The sequence below is a fragment of the Phocoena sinus genome, chromosome 17 (assembly GCF_008692025.1).
Source record: "Phocoena sinus isolate mPhoSin1 chromosome 17, mPhoSin1.pri, whole genome shotgun sequence".
In the NCBI taxonomy this organism is placed as follows: Eukaryota; Metazoa; Chordata; class Mammalia; order Artiodactyla; family Phocoenidae; genus Phocoena; species Phocoena sinus.
In genome coordinates this window covers 16508013-16531793 of record NC_045779.1, presented here as the reverse complement: position 1 = coordinate 16531793, position 23781 = coordinate 16508013, and the positions used below count along the sequence as shown (strand labels likewise).

Here is a 23781-nt window from a genome sequence, read left to right as displayed (position 1 = left end):
CCGTCCACCACCACAGCCGTGCTGGCAGCTGCCAAAGTTCCCACCCTCCTCCACACGACTGGGAGCATCAAGCCCCATGCGGACTATGCCTGCTTACGTACAAAGAGGAAACAAGGTGACACACAGGAAATTGGAAAATCTTGGCAATCTCATTAACTCGAAGACTGAACCAGCAAATTCTGAACCCTGCACAGTAAACTGATGAAATATTTTCAAAAATGATACCTTGCACGTGCTGAATGTAGAGGTGGAAACTTTCAAGAGGAGAATTTCCCCCACAACCTCAAAATCTCAAATCAGTATCTGAACATATCTCTGGATATTGAGCAAGACCAGTGGAGAAAAAACTAACTGATGACCATGCTCTAGTATGCCTTGTCTCATACTAAGAAATGGTGTGAGCTTAAAACATTATTTGCCCTTAACATTCATTGGTTTTATAGGTAGTTTTTCTATTTCACTTTGTGTGTGTGTGTATGTGTGTGTGTGTGAAAGAGAGAGAGAGAGGGAAACAACACTGAATATTCTGTGTGACATCTAGATCATTTGGTTCTGTGTTTATGGATAAAGCAAGAGGAAGTAAAGAAGTCAATCTCACAGTCCATAGTTTACAGCCAGGATATGGAAGGAATAGGAGAATGCTGGAAGAATGAGAGCAACAAATTTAATCACACGCCTAGTCCATAGTAGGTGCTCGCCATGTCCTTGCTGAAAGAGTGAACTTAAATTAACTGGGTTCATTACAGAATTTACTGACTGAATATCTGCTAAAATGACTATTGCTACTTGTTGGTAACAGAAGACTTGTGCTTGTATGTGAAAGTACTAGGGAAATAAGAATACAAGAAAGAAACTAAATACATTTTGTTTATTTTTATTAACCTAGGAACCGTTTTACAAAAGTATTAAATAATATTAACTTGACATCATCATAGATACAAATAGTTAAGAGCACCCCTTCTTCTAAGTAGCTTTCCCTCTTGGGTGTAGAGGGAAAGTCTTTAGAACAAGAACACAGTGGCTAGCACACCGAACTCTCTCAAGGGAATGAGTCAGTCCTTGCCATGGAAAGTCTTAACCACAGAAAAGTTATTAAGGAAGATGGAGAGGCAAAAACACAAATGCACAAATGCACAGGAGTGTGGTTTACATGGGACAGTGTCGTAGACAAGCAATGTGAGAACAGTCTTGCTGAAGGCCAGTGGCTAGCTGCTTCTTGATTCCCCTGATTCTTGCACCAAGGGAAGCTGAAAGAAGACTGAAAGTAAATTCCTCAACATATGTGAGGCCTCTCAACATTCCCTTTCCTACACACAAAAAGTATAACTGGCACTTCATTTATTGCCTTTCTAACTGGATCTCATGATACATATAATATACATCACAATTCAGTGGGAAAGGGGATGGTGTCAGCAGAAATGGCAGATTAAGGACCTCCAAAAATTCTCTCCTCCATATCCTCCATTAAAGCAACAAGAAAACTCACAAAAAATTGTCAGGATCAATATTGTATGAATGCTAGAAATTAACCAAAAGATCCTGGCAATCTGGGTAGTGGCTTTTCAAGAAAAACAGCTTAATCTTGGTAAGAACAGTGTGCTCTGAGGCATTTTAATTTGCCCTGTGCCCATTCCTCCTCTCCAGCTCCACAGTAGCCTTGAAAACTGACAATCACAGTGAAAATCAGCAGACTGGCAGCCACTGAAGGGAGCGGCATGAGGTGGAGCTCTGTCATTACGGGACCTGTTAGTTCCCTGGAAGACCCCACTTGAAGTGATATCTTTATTTAACCTGACTCGGAACTCACTCAGTGCAAAAAGTCTTTACTCCAGGTGAATTTATCAAAAATTACAGTCAACTACTTAACTTTGAAGCTGCCTAAGGTTTTAAATAATGTTTTGGGAAAATAATAGGCTAACCAAAAATGTTAAAAGGAAAAGCTTGGGAATGAGAATTCTACACAGGCTTTGAAAAGCTCTGACATGCTTCTGGGAATGGAGAAAGCCACAAGCACAAGTAGGTCTGTGCACATTCTCAGAGCTGTGTACGTGCTTAAGAAAGACCTAAAAGGCCCTAAACTCTTGCTTCTGGATAATCTTGAGGCTCTGTGCAAGCAGGAAGGGAAGGTTAAGGCAGAGCTGTAAACTGTCTGCTAAGTGTTGAAGCTGTGCTCTCAATCAGACAGAGAGCCACTTAGCAAAGACTGGATTTGTTGGTTCCAGGCATTTAAGGAAATCTCTGTCGAATCATCAGCAGACCACTAAGCTAACCAAGTAGAAACCAAGTAGAAAAACAAACAAGAATACAGACTTCATGTAATTAGTGCAGAAAAGTCACTAAACAAACAACAACAAACAACAGCAAACCCAGGGGAGGAGGAAGTTCTGATTTCCAGAGTTGCCACATTACATTATTTTAAATGTCTGGTTATCTATAAAAATTATGAGGCATGCGAAGAAACAATAAAGCATGGCCCATACACGAGGGGAAAAAGCCACCAATAGAAAACTATATCTAAGGAAGCCGAGACATTGGACTTAACCAGACAAATTTTTTAAGTTATATATTTTAAATATCAACATATTCAAAGAACTTTTAAAAGAAAATCACGTCTAAAGACTAAAGGTAAGTCTGAGAATGATTTCTCACTGAATAAAGACTATCAACAGAGACAGAAATTATAAAAAGAAATCAAATAGAAATTCTGGAAATTGAAAGTACATAAATTTAAACGAAAAATTCACCAGAGAGGTTTCAATAGATTTCAGCAGCCAGAAGAAAGAACTAGTGAACTAGAAGAAAGCTGAATTGAAAATATCATCTAAGAAACAGAAATAAAAGTGAATAAAAAATATAGAAGAGACTAGAGACCTGTAGAACACAACATACTATATGAATTATGGGAGTCCCAAAGGAAAGGAGAGAGAGAAAAAAGCATAAAAAAACTTTGCGAAATAATGGCTGAAATTTTCACACATTTGATGACAAGCATGAATCTACACATTCCAGAAACTCAACAAATCATGACAGGATAAATTCAGATGTCCACAGTGAGACACATCAAAATCAAACTGTGAAAAAACACAGAGACAGAGGGAGTCCTGAAACAGCAAGAGAGAAGTGACTCACCACATAAAAGAGGTCCCCAATAAGATTAATAGCTGATTTCTTCTCAGAAAACATGGAAACTACATGGCAATGGAATGACAAACTCAAATTGCTGACAGAAAATATTCAATATCCAGCAAAGCTATTTTTCAAAAATTAAAGCAAATTAAGACATTCTCAGATTTAAAAAAACAAACTGAGAAAATGTGTCACTATCTAACGTGCCCTATAAGATATAGTAAAGGGAGCTCTGCAGTCTGAAAAGAAAGAACACTAGACAGTAACTCAAATTCTTGAATATAGATAAAGAAAAACAGAGCACTGGTAAAGATAACCATGTAGGTACATATAAAAAGGTAAATATAAAAGACAATATAAATGTTTTCTGTTGTTGGTAACTCCTCTATTTGATTTCAAAGACAGCTGCATAGGCAATAGTTATAAATCTGTGGTGATGGACTTTCAATGCACAAAGATGTAATTTGTATGACAATAACAGAAAAAAGAAGGGGAAGAGAACAGAGCTCTATGTGAGCAAAGTTTTTGAATGGTACTGAAATTAAGTTGGTATTAATCTAGAATTGATTGTTATAAATTAAGATATTAATTGTAAACCTCAGGGCAACCAAAAAGAAAATAATTCCAAAAATATACAGTAAAAGAAATGACAAAAGAATTAAAATCATACACCATAAAATATCTATTTAACACACAAAATAGGCAGTAATGGAAGAACAGAGGAGTAAAAAAGACATAAGATATACAAAAAACAAACAATAAGATGGTAGGTATAAACCCCACCTCACTGGTTATTGCAATATATATAAATGAATTAAACTCTCCAATTAAAAAGCAGAGATTGGCTGGATGGATAAAAAAACATGGTCTAACCATATGCTATTTGCAAAAGATATTCTCTAGATTCTAAGACACAAACAGGTTGAAAGTAAAAGGATGGAAAAGATATACCTTGCAAATAGTCACCAAAAGAGCTACAGTGGCCATGCCAATGTCAGACAAAACAGACTTTAATATATTTTATGAGATTAAATAATAATAATAATAAAAGGGTCAATTCACCAAGAAAATACAATTATAAACTTATATGCAGAGCTCCAAAAAACATAAAGCAAAAACTGTCAGAATTAAAGGAATAATTATAAAAAAATCAAAAATAATAGTTGGATCTTCAATATCCCATTTTCAATAATTGGTAGAACTAGAAAGATCAACAAAGAAACAGAATAGTTGAACAATACTATCAAACATGCAGCCCTCACAGTCATCTATAGAACTCTCCACACAACAACAGTAGAATACAAATTCTTCTCAAGTGTACATGGAACCTTCTCCATGATAGGTCACATGCTACATCATAAAACAAGTCTCAGTAAATTAAAAGCCTGAAGTAATACAAAGTATTTCTCCAATTATAGAAGGATATTTGTGAATCCACAAATACGTAGAAGTTAAACAACACACTCCTTAAAAAGCCAATGGGTCAAAGAAGAAATCACGAAGGAAATTAAAAAATACTTTGATGGAAGAAAATGAAGACACAACAAACCAAAACTTAAGAAATATAACTAAAGCAGTGCCTCAGGGAAATTTATATCTTTTATATTGGGGTTCTCCAGAGAAACAAAACCAATAGGATACATGTAAGAGGAGATTTATTACAGGAACTGGCTCACAGGATCATGGAGGCTGAGAAGTCCCACAATCTGCCACCTACAAGCTGGAGAAGCAGGAAAGTTGGTAGTGTAATTCAGTCTGTCTGAAGGCCCAAGAACCAGGACAGCTGATGTCCAAGGGCAGGAGAAGATGGATATCTCAGCTCAAGCAGAGAGAGTGAACTTTCCCTTCCTCCACTTTTTTTTTTTTTTTTTTTTTTTTTTTTTTTTTTTTGCGGTACGCGGGCTGCGGAGCACAGGCTCCGGACGCGCAGGCTCAACGGCCGTGGCTCACGGGCCCAGCCGCTCCGCGGCATGTGGGATCTTCCCCGGACCAGAGCACGAACCCGTGTTCCCTGCATCGGCAGGCGGACTCTCAATCACTGTGCCACCAGGGAAGCCCCCTTCCACCTTTTTGTTCTATCCAGAACCTTCAACGGATTGGATAAAGCCCATCCACATGGGTGAGGATGATCATTTTTATGCAGTCTACTGATTCAAATGTCAATCTCTGCTGGAGACACCCACACAGATGCGTCCAGAAACAATGTTTTCCCAGATATCTGGGCATCCCTTAGCCCAAGCTGACACATAAAATTATCCATCACACCTGTAAATGCCTATACTAAAAAAGAAAAAAGACTTCAAATCAATAACCTAACCTTCTACCTTAAAAACCAGAAGAAGAAGAGTAAAGTAAACCAAATGCAAGCAGAAGGAAGAAAACACTGCTTACTATGGAAATAAAACAGAGAACATAAAAATAAAAAATAATCAACAAAATCAAAAGTTCGCTCTTTGAAAAGATCAACAAAATCAAACCTTCAGTTAGACTGACCAAAGAGACTGGACTCAAGTTACTAAACTCAAGAATTAAAGAGGGAACATTCCTACTGACTTTACAAAAAATAAAAAGGATTTTAGGAGATATTATGAACGAGGAGATATTATGAACAATTGTATGCCAACAAATTAGATAATCTAGATTAAATGTACAAATTCAGACAAAGACACAAACTACCAAAACTGATTCAAGAAGAAATAAAACTTCTGAATAGACATGTGACAAGAGATTAAATGAGTAATCACAAAATTTCCCAGAGAAAAGCCTACAAATGCACTGGTGAATCCTTCTAAACATCTGAAGAACAATTAACACCAATCCTTCACAAATTCTTTCAAAAAGCAGACGTGGATATGACACTTCCTAAGTCATTCTATGATGACAGTATTACCCTGATACCAAAAACAGAGAAAGATATAACAAGAAAAGAAAATATCTCTTATAAATATAGACATAAATATCCTTGATAAAATATTAGCAAACCAAACCCAGTAACATATAAAAAGGATTACACATCAGGACCAAGTGGGATTTATTCCAGGAACACAAAGTTGGTTTAACACCCAAAAGCCAATTAATTCAACACATCAATTGAATAAAGTACAAAAAAATAATCACATGATTATCTCAATAGATGTAGAGAAAGCATTTTAAAAAATCCAAACCCCTTCATGATAAAACAAACTGGGAATAGAATGATACTTCCTCAATATCACAAAGTACATCTATAAAAAATCTCCAGCTAACATCATACCTATTGGTGAAAGAATGAATGCTTTTCCCCTAAGATCAGGAATAAGAGAAGGATTTATACTCTTCCTCTTCTTTTCAACATTCTAGCTAAGACGATTAAACCAAAAAGAAAAAGCAAGAAAGCAAGAGAGAGGGAGGGAGGGAGGAAGGAAGGGAGGGAAGAAGAGAGAGAGACAGAGGGAGAAAGAGAGAGGGAGAGGAAGGAAGAAAGGAAGAGGCATCCAAATTGGAAAGAAAGAAGTAAAACTACATTTGAAGATGGCATAACCTTATATATAGAAAATCCTAAGGAATCTACTAAAAACCATTGGAACTAATAAAAGTATACAAAAAGGTTGCAGGGTGCAAGAATAATATGCAAAGAATTAATTGTATTTATATTCACTAGCAATGAACAATCCAAAACCGAAATTAAGAAAACAATTCCATTTACTATTGCATCAAAGAATAAAATATTTAGGACTAAATTTAACAAATGAAGTGTAAAAGCTATACCCTGAAAACTACAAAGCATGTTGAAAGATAGTAACAAACATATAAATGAATGACGATCCCATATTAATCGATCAGAAGATTTAATATTAAGATGGCAATACTCTCCCCAGTTAATCTACAAATTCAATGCCATTCCTATCAAAATTCTAGCTGGCTGAGAAACTGACAAGCTGATCATAAAACTCACATGGAAATTCAAGGGATGCAGAAAAACCAGAACAATCTTGAAAAAGATCCCCAATTTGAAAACTTATTAGAAAGCTACAGTAATTAAGACTTTATGGTATTGGTATAAGAACAGACATATAGATCAGTGGAATAGAATCGAGAGTCCATAAATATTCCCTTATATTTATGGTCAACTCATTTTGGTCAATATCAAGACAATTCAATGCGGGAAAGAACAACCTTTTCAACAAACGGCGCTGGGACAGGTGGATATCCACATGCAAAAAAAAAAGAAGGATTTGGATCTCTACCTCATACCATACAGAAAAGTTAACTAAAAATCAACCACAGAGCTAGACAAAATGACACTATAAAACTCTTATAAGAAAACAGAAGTAAATCTTTGTGACCATGGATTATATAATGGTTTCTTAGACATGACACCCAAAACCTAAGCAATCAAAGAAAAAAAAAAGACTTTGTCAAAATTAAAAATTTTGTGCTTTTTTTTTAACGTCTTTATTGGAGTGTAATTGCTTTACAGTGGTGTGTTAGTTTCTGCTGTATAACAAAGTGAATCAGCTATACATATACACACATCCCCATATCTCTTCCCTCTTGCGTCTCCCTCCCACCCTCCCTAACCCACCCCTCTAGGTGGACACAAAGCAACAAGCTGATCTCCCTGTGCTATGTGGCTGCTTCCCACTAGCCAACTATTTTACGTTTGGTAGTATATATATGTCCATGCCTCTCTCTCACTTTGTCACAGCTTACCCTTCCCCGCTCCGTGTCCTCAAGTCCATTCTCTGTGTCTGCATCTTTATTCCTGTCCTGCCCCTAGGTTCTTCAGAACCTTTTTTTTTTAGATTCCTTATATATGTGTTAGCATACAGTATTTGTTTTTCTCTTTCTGCCTTACTTCACTCTGCATGACAGTGTCTAGGCCCATCCACCTCACTACAGATAACTCAATTTCGTTTCTTTTTATGGCTGAGTAACAGTCCATTGTATATTGTGCCTCATCTTCTTTATCCATTCATATGTCGATGGACACTTAAGTTGCTTCCATGTCCTGGCTATTGTAAATAGTGCTGCAATGAACATTGTGGTACATGACTCTTTTTGAATTATGGTTTTCTCAGGGTATATGCCCAGTAGTGGGATTGCTGGGTCATATGGTATTTCTATAAAAATTTTGTGCTTTAAAGGACACTATCAAGTGAAAAGACGACCCACAGAATGGGAGAACATATTTGCAAATCATATATGTGATTAAGGTATAGTATTAAGAATAAATAAAGAATCCTTACAATTCAACAACAAAAAGACAAACAATCCAATTTAAAAATGGACAAAAGACTTGAATAGACATTTCTTTAAAGAAGATATACAAATAGTCAACAAGCACGTAAAAAGATGCTGAACATCATTAGTCATTAGGGAAATACAAATCAAAACCACAATGAGACATCACATGACACCCACTGGGATGCCTACAATCAGAACAAAGTACAATAAAGAGTGTTGGTGAGGATGTAGAGAATTGGAACCTTTCTACGTTGCTTCTGGAAATATAAAATGGTACAGCCACTTTGGAAAACCATCTGATAGATTCTCAAAAAGTTAAACATAGTTACCATATAACTCAGCATTTCCACTCCTACATGTACACCCAAGAGACTTGAAACATATGTTCACACAAACTTTGTATAAAAATATTCATAACATCATTATTTATAATAGCCAAAAAGTGGAAACAACCCAAATGCCCATCAATTGATGAATGGATAAACAAAATTTGGTATATACACACAATGGAATATTATCCATCCATGTAAAAATGAAGTACTAATATATGCTAAAATATGGATAAACCTTGTAAAAACATTATGCTTAGTGAAATAAACTAAGGCACAAAGGTCTGTAGCTTACCATATGGATGGCTTATAAATGGAATTAGATGATTCCATTTATGTAATAATGTCCAGAACAGACAAAGACACAGAGACAGAAAGATCAGTGGTTTCCAGAAACTGCAGAAGAGATCCCAGGAGGTGAGGAGTTAACTGCTAATCATTATGGGGTTTTATTCTGGGATTATAGAAATGTTTGGAAAATACATAATGGTAATGGTTGTACAACCTTGTGAATATACTAAAAAACACTGAATTGCATATTTGTAAAGGGTGAATTTTATGGTATGAGAACTATATTTCTATTAAAGGAAAAGATTCAGTGGTTATATCCATCCAAACAATGATTGTAAAGAAAAATTTTTAATTAAGGTCAGTATTTTTCAACCAAGTAGCACAGTAATATCAAAAAAATATGAAAAGTCAATGTGTTGATACTTTATAGTTACTTGGGGCATTTTCCTCCCTGGCTAGACTAATTCTTGCATGACTTCTAAAATGAGGACTAAATATCAAGGACTATGAGATTCACTATCTCTTTATAATTTAAACACTCGCAATTTAGAAATGCCTGATATTATACATGATCCTGATTACAAATTCTCTAGGATTTAACAGTCTTTCTCTAAAAACATTATCTGCAGGGTAGGCCAGCAGGCTGGACACAGAAGGAAGAGATGGAGTTCAAGTCTGAAGGTGGTCTCCTGGCAGAATCTCCTCTTTTTCTTCTAGGGAGGTCAGTCTTTTTCTATTAAGACAGTCAACTGATCAGATAAGGCCCACTCACATTAAGGAGGATAATCTGTTTCACTCTAAGTCTACTGTTTTAAATGTGGAATTCATCCAAAAAAAAAAAAAAGAGAGAGAGAAAAGAAAATAAATACCGCCACAAAAACATCTAGAACAACGTTTGACCAAATATCTGGGAACTGTGGCCTATACCAAACCAACACACAAAATTAACCATCATGGGCATGATATGGTAACCAGAGTGCTAGACGCCTAGTCCGGAATTCTGTGTTCCCCCTTCAACTATCTCTCAGCAAGGGACTTCACCTCTCTTAACCTTGGTACCTTTATTGTAAAATGTGGGTAAATATTGAAATTTAGTGTGAAGAGTGAGAAGATAAGGGCAGATGGGGACTAACCTGACCTACTCTACCTTTTTTCCCCATTAAACTATATATTGCATGCCAGTGAGTGCCCTATGGCTAATATTAAGAAATCAGGGGGCCTAGCATTGATTTAAAACACCCAATATTTGCTGTGTTCTAAATTGCTGTGGGATATATTGAAAGAAATCTGCTAATACCTCCAGGTAGCCTAAATTTTGAAGTATAGTTCGTGTGTATGTATGCACGTATGCACGCATTTATGTATTTTGGATGTAAGGCCAAGGCACAACTGAAAAATATAAGAAATAGATACTCAATAAAAAAATAAATAATATATAAATAATAATTAAATATATGGATTCTTCCACTTTGTATTCTTCCACATTGTATTCTATGTCAATGTCTATGTCAAAACTTACACAACACAGTGGTACTGTGTCTGCAAATCCTTTCCACTAACCCCAAAAGAAAAAAAAATATATATGCCTTCATTTTTGCTTCCTCCTTCATACCATGGGTCTCCAACTATTGAAGCCTCATCTAAATCTCTAAGAGTATCTCCCCTAAACTCCATTTTCCTAAACTGCCTCTCTACCTCGTCAAAACCTAATGAACCCATTAGTGGCTTATCCTTGCAAGTTCTCGTTACCAGAGATGTAAACAGGGAATCTTATTATCAAGATTCAACTATTTCTAACTAATAACCATTACATATCAACCACTGTGCTAGAAGACTTCACATTTGTTAATGTGTCAAACTTACCAGGGCCCTTAACACTGCTTTGAAAGACTTTTCCTTACACCTACTCGGTCCTTTCTTCCATTCTCCAAAATGGCTGCTCCTCACATTTCCCACTTCTGTTAACCTGGATACCTCATGCCTATTCACCTATCCTACACTGATAACCTTAAGGCATACTCCACTGAGCAAACAAAGCCCATCAGGGGCTAACCTCTTCCCATGAGAAACCTCTCCTGATCTACGGAGGCATCCTACATTATTGATTTTTGACTCATTTCAGGCAAAGAGGTGTATCTTTTGCTCGTCAAAGCTACCCCCCCATCTCCTTCCACCTCCCGTGGGAACTTGGCCCATCACTATTCCCTTCTGTTTCTCACATTTTTAATATCTTTAATTTCTTCCTCAAAATATAAGCATCCTTAAGCAACTCTAACCCTTAAAAACAAAACAAAAAAAAACTAGTTTCCTACTAAGGTGTAATTCCAAAGACTTCCACTTGCGGCCGAAATTGACTTCCAGAGATAAGACTCACCTCTCTGCCTGAAACAACCACACAACAGGCAAAATGTATGTACGAAACAATGGTTCTCCAAACACGGGGCATGAGGCAGTAAAAGGCAGTGGACCCTAAGAGATGGGAAACAAACAAGAAAAGCCCTGTCATTGCTACAGCTGCCCCAGCTGTTGCCACTGAAGAAGTTTCCAGGCTGAGGAGCAGAAAGGGAGAATCCAGGCAGGCCCCCTGAGTGGAGAAGACAGAGCTGAGAGAGCAGAGAGAACGAGGCAGCTAGAATTCACAGAACAGAGGACCAGAGAGAAGGGAGCTGCACAGAGAGAGAACTCCGGAGATCTGCAGAGGGTCCCTCCGGAGTTTTCAGCTGATCAGCACAAGCATAGAGGAAACTACCTGAGGCTGAAGGAATTCCCACCAAAAAAGATTAAAGTCAGGTGTGAGTCAGGTACTCACACAGGGCCAGGAATAATACCTGCTCCAGCCAGACTGGAAAAATCTCATGATTCACAGGGCTTTAGGTTGAGTGCTCAGAAGAGTCTTGCCCCAGTAGAGGGAAAAATTAGCCTCGGAAGGAGCACGGCTGATTCCTTCTACCGATCTTAAAAGCAAGACTGGAAAGGATTACACTATTTCCAAGTAACTTAACTGCATCCCAGAACGAAGATCGAAGATCGATAATATTTATGAGGAAACACAGATATCCAGCACCCAACAGGCAAAATTCACAATGTCTGGCCTCCAAACAAAAGTCACCAGGCATGCAAAGAAGCAGGAAACGGTGACCCACAATTAAGAGAAAAAACAATTGAAAGTGATCCAGTCACACAGCCAATACACTGACTGGGCTTGCTTTCTTTTGTTTCCCCAGTGGCGGCATTCACTAAGGTGTAGCCCTGCTCCAGACTCCTAATTTAGGCCGTGACACAGGCCAGTCTCCCTCCTCGCATGGGCCAGTTATGTCCCCCCTTTCTGCAAAGGAACTCAACTTCTGGACTCTCCTGCCTGGAGGATCCCCCAGGGATTTGCCAGGAGCTTCGACCCCACTCAACCTTCAGTTTCTGTTCTACTCCTAGTCCACAGAGGTATTTTTCTTGCTTCTGAACATGGTTATGTCTTTTTAGTTTCCTATTGTTACATTTTAACTCTTATTGCCATGTGTTTAGAGTACAAGAGAAGCTTCAAAATGCGACCTCACCATACCACTTCAACTGGAAGTCCCCACCCATTATTTCCGGAAACCCCTCCCTTGCTCTCAAAAACACTACTCTTGGTTTCCTCTCACCTCTCCGATGACTGTCTTTCTTTCTCTGAATCCCCCCTCTTTACTCACTCATTAAATGGGTGGGCCTTTTAGGGCTCCATTCTCCCCTTACTCTATGATAAAGGTTTAATCGGAGGCTCTGTAGATCTGTGATCCCCTGAAATTGTATCAAAGTTCTGATTTTCTTCCAATCAGGAAGAGCAGTTACAGTTTTTAAAGCCAGGTTTCATTTTTATAAGAACTCTTATTGCTGGGATGTTTACATTACACGTAATTCTTCGGTTATTTAGGATGAACTCTGGAGTTGTGGCAAGTATAGTGTAAGTACATAGACATCTCTTACATTATGATATAGATCACAGCTATATATTATCCATTCAGTTAATGAGAAATGGAACTGGATCTCTGTAAGGGTTGATAGTGGGGTAGAGCACATTGGACTGAGCTGGTTAAATGAAGGGCAAATAATGGTTTGTGTGTGTCTCCCGTTAATTATGGGTGAATACTGGATTGTGCTCACGTGTTTGCAAATGATTTTCGTCACCGAATATTTAGGTAGTACCTTTCACAGGCAGTGCTAGGCATCTGGGAATACCAGCTGAACAAGGCACAGTCTCCACCTTTATTGAGTTGACCGTTTAGTCTTTTCGTTTTCTTATTGTTTATTTTAATTCCTCGGCTGTCTTGCCGAAAGGAAGTTGCCTGAATGTGGCAATCTAAGGAGTAGGGGCAGGGTGATGAAACCGGCATGAGGATATCTTATGCAATTCTGTTTCCAACATCCTCAAGGAGTTCTCTTGGAGACTGAAACCTACAGCGAAAACGTAGCAGCCTCCTTTGCAAGCTAATTGCCTCATTATCCTTGCTAATTGGGCAAAGCAGCACAAATAATCCAAAGGAAAAAAAAAACATCAAGAAAAAGTGCGCACATTGCCCCCAACACCTCCCTGTTGTCTGATCTTTACGAGAGCTCACTTCAGAATTGGAGATTAAAAGGGCTTGGGGCTAGGGAAGCAAAACTTGTATGTAAATAAGCCAGGCCCCCTTTTACAGAAGATTTTAAGGGACCGGTTGACAAAGTGCACAGAATCCCTTCTCTCTGACACCACAAAGTATCTATTACAAGAGAACTTCCTTCTGGCGCCAGGCGGCATTTTGTTTTCACTTGATGTTCTATAGGGGATGAGGCACTGCGGGGAAAGGGGTAGAGGGTGGAGGGCTACCAAAACGAGAGTGACACTAAACAGGGCCGACTACTGGGTGAGGGGGTAGGAGAAGAATCAGCCCCTAGGAGAGAGAATGAGGACAATAATGTAATAACTGACCTTGTACCATGTTCTACACTTTCCAGGAGAGCCTGCGCGCTGCCGGGCAATCTTGTTGACCCTTGTCACCACTTGAGAGGTGGGCTACAAACAGAGAAACAGCTCCAAGAAGGCCAGCAAGTGGCCCAAGGCCACGGAGCTGATAGGCAGAGATCTCCTAATGTCCACAGCAGAGGGGCCTTTTTCCAGTACGTGCCACATGGCAGAATGTCATTCTCTCCCAGGTTAACTCCACAATTAAATCCAAGGCTTGGGACCACATACTGGAAACCAGAGCTGTGTGCTACATTTCAAGGGCTGTTTTGGTAATGGCGTATTTTCACACTTCCAAAGTACTGCCGATAAAAATCAACAGTAAAAGAAAAAACTTCTAAGACAGAGTTTCTTAGCTTTTGCCTAAGAATGAAAGGCTGTCTCGTGGGATTTTTAAAAATAAGATTGCTATCAGACCCATGAGCCACAGCCCAGCCCAGCTCGCCCTTCAGGATCCTCCAAATGAGTGAAGTCCAGGGACTCTGCAGACAAGCCTCTGGAAGCTGTGCCACGGGGCTTTTCTTCTTGGGAGTGGAGCTGCTTATCTCTGTTAATGGAGCATTCAAAGTCATTTGCAGAAGCCCCGCAGCTTTCTATTCCTTATCTGGGGTTTGCAGAACAGTTACGCCTTGGCATTGGCTCCGACACAAACTGCTTTAAAAAAACAAAAATCTCTTGCAAAGTCACCTGCGTTTTAATTGACAAGACGATCAATGATGATTTTTTTCCTTCTGTCCTAAATGGCAGAGAAAATGAGGTCTCTGAGTCTTATCACCTTTCCTCTCTCATTTTTTAAAAAATTTTAAATTAGAGTATAGTTGATTAACAATGTTGTGTGCTCCTTTTTCATTCTTAACTCGGGCCTTTCTGCCTTCAGCCTCTGCAAACCTGATGTGTCCAAGCCCTGGCCTGTCTAAACGCTAAGGCCTCACGGGGCTCCAAGGAGGCAAAAATCTGGCCGCAGATCTTGGATAAACGAGCGGGGGAGGGCCGCTTGTGTCCTGGGTGACAGAGGACTCCTCCCGCGAGCTTCACTGTTCCCACAGATACCTGACCACGTGGATGGCGGGAAGACAAGAGCCAGGAGTTCCTTTCCTTCCAGGTCAGGCAGCGTGGGAACAACCCCGGAACAGAAGCCAGCTCCGGCTTCGCGAGACAAAGAAACGTGGCGGGCCTAAACCTACGCCCCCCCACGTGACCCCTCCCCGTCACCGTGAGACGGCATATCACGTGACCCGTATACCACGTGACGCGCGCGCCGCTTAACCCGGAACTTGCAGCTCCCAGGCCTGGGCGTAGTACTCGGTACCCAGGGTTGCTCTGAAAAGGCAGACGAACTGAGCACTGGAGCCCTGGTTGGTGTCCGCAGGGTGGCCATCCTGCCTGGGGAATGGACGCCTCATTGTAAATTTTCCCAGTGCAACGAGCTGCGGAAATCCAAACCAACTGGAAGCGTTTCTCAGCGTGTTCTAGGGTTGGAGGGATTAGACGGGGTCGGGTACACGTGGAGAGATGCAGGCGAGATGACAGGGATTAGTGAGAGCAGACGTGCTGTAATGTGTGCTTCCCGCATTATGGTGCTTTTTCCCACGAGAATGTGCCTTCCGAGTGGGCGGGAGACTGGCTCACCAACACCTGCCACAGCAAACACTAGACACTCAGTGCACAATTGCCTCGTTAATCCCTGAATTATCCAATAGAAATATAATGCGAGCCACATCTGTAATTCCCAATTTCTAGTAGCCACATTGTAAAACACAAAGCAACGGTCATTTTTTAAATTTTTAACGGTAAAATTTATAATTTACTTTTAATGGTAAAACATACTTCCTTTAACCCAGTATATCAAAACTATCATCATCATTTGACATATATTTTAAAAAATATATTAGTGAGATATTTTACGTTCTTTTCTTCATATTGTCTTCAATATCCGGTGTGTATTTTACAATATTGTACATGACTAGCCACATTCCAAGTGCTCAATCGCTTCATGTTGCTGGTGGCATCCATATTGGACAGTGCTGGTCTAGACTCTTTGTTTTTCTAGGTCAAAGGTGGTGGGCAATTTCTTCAGCCAACTGGACAAACCAGAACATCAGGAGGCTCTGGGGAGACACCACCAGGAAAGTCATATGGGAAATGCATTCCAACAACAAACATTTCTTAAGCACCTACTTACCACATGCTTTGACTTGGTATCCACCTCCCACCCGCAAACAAACTCTAAACCCACTTGACCTGACCAACTTTACAACTTCCTTACCCAGTATTTACTTCGGAGGAAGGGGAAGGTGGCATTAAATGCCTTCTTTTCTATGGTCTGTAATTATAATCCACCTCATTCTCCCTTTTTAAAAACCAAAGTCTGCATTTTTGTTTATTTTAGCAAATTAAGCACCTTTTCTCTGTTACACTTAGTGTGCTGCTTCTCCACAATCTCATTTAATCCTTTTCAGGTTACTGATTTAGGAGTTTTATTCCCAGTTTTCAAATAGGGGAAGTGGAGGCTTGGAGAAGTGCTGTGACTTTATGGTGATAAAACTTGGAGAAAGAAAGTTTCTGATGCAGTCCCATCCATTTTCCCTCAGTGATGTCTCTTATGAGGCCTGTGGAAATGTCCGGCAAGGGGACCATGCACTTCACACCCTAGAAGCCTGCAGTTAAAGCAAAGAAACATCTTGTGCTGTCTGAAATCCACATCAAGCCGTGGTGGTACAAACCTGGGTCAGTTCTGGGCCCTGACACTTTATTAGGTGTGTGATGTTTGGCAAGGCAGTTCATAGTAATAAAAATAACTAGGATTTATTGATTTTCTCCAGTGCATCAGGCTGTGGCCTGGGCAATTGCTCATATACTCCCCCTTCCTCACAACAAGTTAGATATTTCATATTATACTGATTAGTAATCTAAGCCTCAGAAAAAGTAAATTGCCAAAGGTCATACAGCTAATAAGCAGGAGAGCCAGGATTATTAATTTATTAATTATTATTAAATGTATTAGTGTGTTGAGACTGTAACTTTAACCCCACCTCCCCACTGCATACTTAAAGAGAACATCTTAAAGAATTTCAAAATCATCAATATATACCACAGACAACTGTATATTTGTGTTACAAATATAAAAGGTTGTAAAGCATGGGCAAGATAGGAATTGCTTTCAATGTGCTTTTTTAAAATACAAAAGTACTAACCTTCCAACACAAAGCTCCAACATCTGTATTTGCTTCCTGCTAAGTAGGGGACATCCCCACCAGACAACTCCCCACCACTTCTTTATTTAGTAGTTGGAAGGTTAGTAATGTGATTTCTGTGTGCTGTAAAACCACAGGGGTGGTAGGGACATCAACAGTTTTGGCCCGTGACTTCAAGATGTCAAATCATCAATTACAGACTATCAAGGTTGATTATTACAATGGGATCCTGGAACAGAAAAAGGGCATTAGGTAAAAACAAAGGAAATAGGAGTAAAGTGTGGAATGTCATTAATCATAATGTAGCAATATTGGTTCATTAATTGTGACAAATATACCTTACTAATGTAAGATATTAATTATAGGGGAAACTGGGTGTGAAATATATGAGAACTCTCTGTACTACTATCTTTATGACTTTTCTGTAAATATAGAACTTTTCAAAAATACGAGTTTATTTTATAAAACTTTGAGAGAAAATACAAAAGTAAAGATTTCATTATTCATTTGCAATGTTCGTTTGCAATATTCCACTTGGGAACTTGCCAAACAATTAAAACGACTGGTTTTTTCAAAAGAGATAGTTATACTTGCACTGTTCAGCTCACGGGGTTTTTGTGATCCTGAGAGAGAAGGAAAAGTAAAAGCATTTTGAAAGTCTAAAGAGGTGACGAATGTCAGATGTCATTACAAACCTGTTAAAGCAAACCTGTAGTTATATACTAACATGAAATGTATATGAAGATACATTTCTTAATCTTCATTAGGAGTCTGCAACTTGAAAAAAAGAGTGAAAGAATAAAATGTAACTAGAAAGAACATGGAGTGAAAGGGGAAATGAAAACAAGATAAAAGAAAATAGAGCAAATAGCTGTCTTTCTTGAAAGAGATCAGAGGGAGAAAGGGAAGAAGAGAGGGGAGGGAGGGAGGGAGGGAGGGAGGGGAGGAAGGAAGGAAGGAAGGGAGGGAGGGAAGAAGGAAGGAAGGAAGGAAGGGAGGGAGGGAGGGAGGAAGGGAAAAGAAAAAAGAAGGAAAAAGGAAAGAGCTATATAAAAAAAAAAAAGAATCCTTGTGGTCAGGCAGTTCCTTCAAGGAAAAGAAACTGGCCATGACCCACTTCGCGTTTGAGGCTGGGTACAGTTTTTGCGACTGTTTAGAGAAAATCTAGCGCGCTCCCTGCCATTAATCTTTTCTAAAGAAAAGACTTTGTTCTGCACCTGTATAAACAATCCCGATTTTTAAAACCTATATGCCTGCCTCTAATGTGTGAGACTCTGTATTTATGCTGATAGCTTCAAGTCATCAATAGGCAATGCAAAAAGCTGCCTGAGATCTTCTCTTTATATCTATCTGCTCCCCCTTCTCTCTCTTTTTTTTTTTTTTTTTGCTTTTCTCCTTCACCTGGCACACCTAGAGAGAGTCAAGTCCAAGCGTTTCAGGAACGATGTCTACGCTCTGTCAAGTATTCCCTGCGTTTTCCCAGACCAGAGAGAACTGAGAGCGAGCGATCTTTTTACTCAAATGATCCCAAAGGAGCCCCTCCCCCTACTCTCCACCCCCGCCCCCCAACCAAATGACAAAATATACCGGGAGAAAACCTCTGCAAACGGCGGCGAGCGGGAAGGGTTTGGCGAAACACCCCCACGGGGGAGGCCTGGCCTGGGAGACGAAGGTGGAACGATGATGCCTGAGTGATGAAGTCAGCCCGGGCCAGCCACCTGTTGCGGCCCTTCAGGCATGGAGCCGGGCGCATTTGTTCTGCTGGAGGAGCCGCGGCTTCTGCCCGCTCCGTCCCCAGCTAACTGCCCATCAGTCTCTCCTTAAGCTTCGCTCAGCTTGGGAAGCTGTGGGCTTGTAGGGAAAGGACAGTAAACACCTAATTCGGGTGTGAAGATTCAGTTTCCTCAGAACGGAGTAACTAACGCCAACCCAACCTCATAGGGTTTGAATTATTTTGTTGTTGTTTTGGTTTTGTGTGTTTGTTTCAATTACTCAGTGGGCAGGCACAGGGCGCCTAATGCAGTGCCTGGCACACAGCATACATTCAATAGCTGGCCATTGGTGTCCACTTCCAAAATGAAGTACACATCCCCAGACCATGTATTGCAAAGGCCCTTCGAGTGAGAAAACGATAAGACCGCGGTTATGGTTTGTCTCCTTTGAGGGGCATACTTCTGGGTGCCGTTTTGTCGGGGTTTTTTTGTTTTTGTATTTTACTTTGGACGATTGTGTTGACTTACATCCTGCATCCAGGAGCACGCTCTTCAACATACCATCTAAAATAGTCATTGAGTCCCTAGACTATAACTCAACCGCTGGGCAGGATCCTCTATCTTACGCACGGTGGTGTTAAAAACAAAATTAACACATGGAACTCTCAAGACAGCAAAAAATAGCAAATGTAAGCATCTGTGCTGTGCGGCGGGGAGGCGTGTAGCGACTGGAATACCGAGGGGCCAGGGATTCTACTCACGGATTTTGAGTCCATATTCTACTTACCAGCCTGTTGATTTGGGGTCCTTTATTTAATATCTATCTCTGCGGCTTAGCTTCAAGTTCTGCAAAGTGGAGATAATAACATTTAAGTCACAGATGTCTGAAAATGAAAGGAACCAATGTAGAAAAAGCGCTCTGTAAATCATACAGCGAAGTTAAAGGAAAGGAGGGGAGGGAGATGAGAGGTAACTCGCGGACTGTTTGGTGTTGCTTGCTTGTTTTGCTTTTACTCTTTTGTCGGGCCAGGCTTGAATAGGCAGTCAGACGTTATGAGTGATGAACTTGGAAAATACTGTTCTGCTGAAAAGACTCGGGAAAGAAGCAGAGGTCGCGATCCTGGGGTTTCCACGTGTCTGGAAACCCTAGCCATCGCTAAGATCAGTCGCGGGGTGGAAATGGGATGGGTACATGGGTACGAACAAGGTCCCCTCCTTCACTCACCCTGCGCACAGTCATCTCGCACTTGATGGGTCCGTCGGGGACAGGGGCCCAAATCCCGGCTCAACAGAGACGTCCCTTCCCCGCCCCCACCAGCAGATCCTCTGTACTCTGAAAATGGTCCCCACCCCTTCCACGCCCCCGCCCCACCTCTTGCCCCCCTTTCCAACCCCCTCTTCTTTGCCCTGGGTGGTTTCTTCCGAGGAGTACAGATAAATAGTCCTGTCAAAAGGCGCTGCGCGCCGTGGTGCGCGCCGAGCCTGGGCCCGGGCGACGACTTCTCGGCCACGCTCTCCCGGGTCAGCGGCGGGGCTCGTTCTCTGGGCTCCGCGCTTCCCGACCCGGGTCTCTGGTCCTCACCCGCGTTCAGCCTGGCCCCCGCCTCCGCGAGGGAGCGGAAGGCGGAGGCCGCGAGACTGGCCTGGGGGCGGAAGGCGGGGGCGTGGGGGACACGGCGATGTCCACCAGCTCGGGGAGCGACCCCGAGGAGATGGAGCTGCGGGAGCTGCAGCGCGGATACCCGGTCCCCGTCTCCAAGAGGCCGCCCCTCCGCGGCGCCGAACGCAGCTACATCTCGCCCAGTGACAACTCGTCCGCGGAGGAGGAAGACCCCGACGGCGAGGAGGAGCGCTGTGCGCTGGGAGCGGCCGGCGGCGCCGGAGGCTGCAAGAGGAAACGGCCCGGGGTGGCGGGGGGCGGCGGTGGCAAGAAGCCCCTCCCGCCCAAGGGCTCGGCGGCCGAGTGCAAGCAGTCGCAGAGGAACGCGGCCAACGCCCGCGAGCGCGCCCGGATGCGCGTGCTGAGCAAAGCCTTCTCCAGGCTCAAGACCAGCCTGCCCTGGGTGCCCCCCGACACCAAGCTTTCCAAGCTGGACACGCTCCGGCTGGCTTCCAGTTACATCGCGCACCTGCGGCAGCTGCTGCAGGAGGACCGCTACGAGAACGGCTACGTGCACCCGGTGAACCTGGTAGGGGCCCGGCGCGCGAGGCCCGGGGCGGGCGGCCGAGAGATGCCCGGCGCGCTCCCGGGTGCCGGGCAGAGTCTGGCCGCTGGGGAAAACCGGGGGTAGGGGGTTTCCGGTATGGGTGGTGAGGAGGACAGTTTAGTTTCTCCCAGATCACCGGAGGGGCCAGCCATTTTCGTGGAGGAGAACCATCCACCCTTCTGTGTTTGCATCACCCAGTGACAGCTATTGTCTAATATCCTGCTTCCGGGCTAAATCTAAGTTCCATCTGAGTCCTCTGTCCCGTTTAGATTGATTGGCAAATCTCCCTTCCTAGCTTTTTCCAGCTAAGCGTCAGACAGGTTTGAATCAACAAGCCTTACTTTCTGAAAGGAAGGAGGGAAGGCCGATCTCTTTTCGAAAGGGGTTTTTCAATTCTTGAAGAACAGCAGAGGTTTCCCCAAACGGGATTTGTCTGGAAAGTCCCTCTCCGACCTGCCAATTCTCCAGGCTTGAGAAAGATCATATCCCAGTTCCTATTTGGAGCGAATGGCTGATTGGTGTGTGTGTGTGTGTGTGTGTGTTGGGAGGAAGGGAACTAAGCAACAAAATTCCAAATTCATGCAAATTTCGCGGAATCATCGTGAGGGCAGCATGGACGGACACCTCCCGTCTCACGTGATCAAAATACAGTAAAGTTAAAGTCTTAGTTTAGAGAGAAGACACGCAGATTCCCAGAATACTGATAAAATCAGAGCTACTCAAAGCCGGGGATATTCCAGGGTTCCGTTTGGAGAGCAGTTTCGGTTTGAAATGGTCGTTTCTCCTCCAGTATCTGATGCTCTTTTTGATTTTACAGACATGGCCATTTGTGGTCTCGGGACGACCTGACTCTGACACCAAAGAAGTTTCCGCAGCCAACAGATTATGTGGAACTACCGCTTAGATCGAACTCGAACTCACTTGAAGGGATTATTGGTTAAGCGAGTGTGTTTGGGAGTCAGGGGGAGAAGGGGGAGAGCGTGAGAATCCCCAAGAATGGGAGGACAGTTCCATTGGATTCTCCTAGACTTCCACCCCGGGACTGTGAACTCGACAGGTGGCGGGCGTTGGGTGCAGAGCCCCAGGGTTCCGCGGCGCGGCCGTCATCGCAGGATGCGGACGGCTAGGCTGCCGCGGGTTTGGGCGACGACACTTTACACGCGGACCCAGCTCCAACCTCGGGCTTTAGCAGTGTAGACTAACGCCGGCGCTGCAGCCCGAGCGTAGCGCGCAGCCGCCTGGGCGTTCGTTCCCAGGCTGAGCCAGATCTACGTGGGTGATGGCACGAGTCCGCGCAGCCCAGGCCTTTCGCGGTTAGGTAATTGTTAGAGCGCGCTCTCGACAATCGGCTTCAAAGACGGAGGTCTTCACGTGAGACGTACCTGGGGCGCGTCTTTAAGTTGCAAAGAGAGTGTGGCACACCTGGGCCAGGTTTGTATCCCACGGGGCAGCGCCCTCCTGGCAGGAACACGATGCAGTCTCCGCTCGGGGAGAAGTGGAGGCGCGCTTTCTGAGACCAACTCAGCTGTGTTTGCCAGGAGTGGCCCTGGCGGTTCGGCTTTCAGGTGCGGTCACGCCTCTCACTCCCCCCAGGCGCCCATCTCTCCGTAACCTGGCTTCCGTCTAACCCCTCCCCTTCTAGGCTTGAGCCTCCCATCCGGCTCTCCCCACTGAAGCCGGCTCGGGTCTCTTTCGGCGCCTCCCTCTGCTCCCTCCTCCCACACCTACTTGCAGCTCCCCTCCCCCTCACTCCTGACTGTCCCCAGCTGGCCTCCCCGCTTGGGGTGGCCCCCGCCTCCAACACTGCCTCTCGGCGTCCACGTTCTTCCTCCGGCGGGGCGGGCCGCCGAGGCTGTTCCGTACCTAGTGACCCTGCCTCGGGGGAACGCGCCGCTGCGCCAGGCCGCACTACCGCAGTAATTAGCAAATGTAAATAAATTTATTTTTGTATGAATAATAAAACGCGTTGTGAAAACCGAGTGCCCCTGGGGCGTCCGAATGTGGTCTTTGTTGCCCTTGACTGAGTTTGGTCTGGGAATTAATTTAAAGGTGCCCTCTTGGCTCTGGACGGGGATTAGGTCATTGTCGGCCGAGGGGGTTGATCACATGTAGATCACTGCAACTTCAAGCGTAACTCTCTTTCTATGATTCATCTTCTCAAGGCAAGGGTTACTGGAAGGCAGGAACTGGAGGCTTGTTAGGCCCTAAGAATCTTTTGGGGCCTGAGCCACGTTGAAAGGTATACACTCTTCAAAGTAATACATGTACACATTTTTCTTTTACACACACACACACACACACACACACATACACGATGATTTCTCCAGCCTAAACCAGTGCTAACAATTGCAAGTAGTTCAAGAACCCCCTACAGGCCCACATACCGGGAGTGAAGGATGGGTCTCAGGTCTAACTGGCGGAATAAAACCACAATACAAGGCGCCAATTTGTACTTCAGTCGAGCTTTTCTTTTTTTCAAATATTGTTTATATAGACTTTTTGACGTAACTACCTGCAGTTTTCACAGGAAGTAATAACTTGGGAAACCCATCACATGGTTTTCTAAACACAGGTCTTTTTTAAAGGAGCATTCTCTTTGTACAAACTTTAGACAATTTAGAAAAGTGTGAAGGTTAGAACTACCTAAACAGCTGGCTGTTTTGGGGTGTGTCCATTATTTTATGAAATTGAAAGGCAGTTTTCTTGCCCAGACAGAGAATA

The 23781-nt window shown here is 42.6% G+C and overlaps 1 protein-coding gene and 1 long non-coding RNA gene across 2 annotated transcripts; one reads left to right on the top strand and one right to left on the bottom strand.

Annotated features, from left to right (window-relative positions):
• Positions 1-15725: 15725 nt before the first annotated feature.
• Positions 15726-21271, bottom strand: LOC116742729. The gene is made up of 4 exons (XR_004346552.1): positions 20983-21271; positions 19641-20738; positions 17142-17370; positions 15726-16055 (listed from the first exon to the last, which is right to left on the bottom strand). It is a non-coding gene; the product is annotated as an uncharacterized LOC116742729 (long non-coding RNA).
• On the top strand, positions 20154-23033 carry MSC (musculin). The gene is made up of 2 exons (XM_032610572.1): positions 20154-21042; positions 21878-23033. Exons 1-2 carry the CDS (start codon positions 20533-20535, stop codon positions 21962-21964), a joined length of 597 nt encoding a protein of 198 aa, XP_032466463.1. The 5' UTR covers positions 20154-20532; the 3' UTR covers positions 21965-23033.
• The last annotated feature ends 748 nt before the right edge of the window (positions 23034-23781 follow it).

What these genes read in the sequence shown, in the direction of transcription:
- MSC (XM_032610572.1), top strand. Translation starts at nt 20,533, where the DNA reads ATGTCCACCAGCTCGGGGAGCGACCCCGAGGAGATGGAGCTGCGGGAG. An exon ending in ACGTGCACCCGGTGAACCTG is followed by an intron (nt 21,043 to 21,877) that starts GTAGGGGCCCGG and finishes TTGATTTTACAG; the next exon opens with ACATGGCCATTTGTGGTCTC.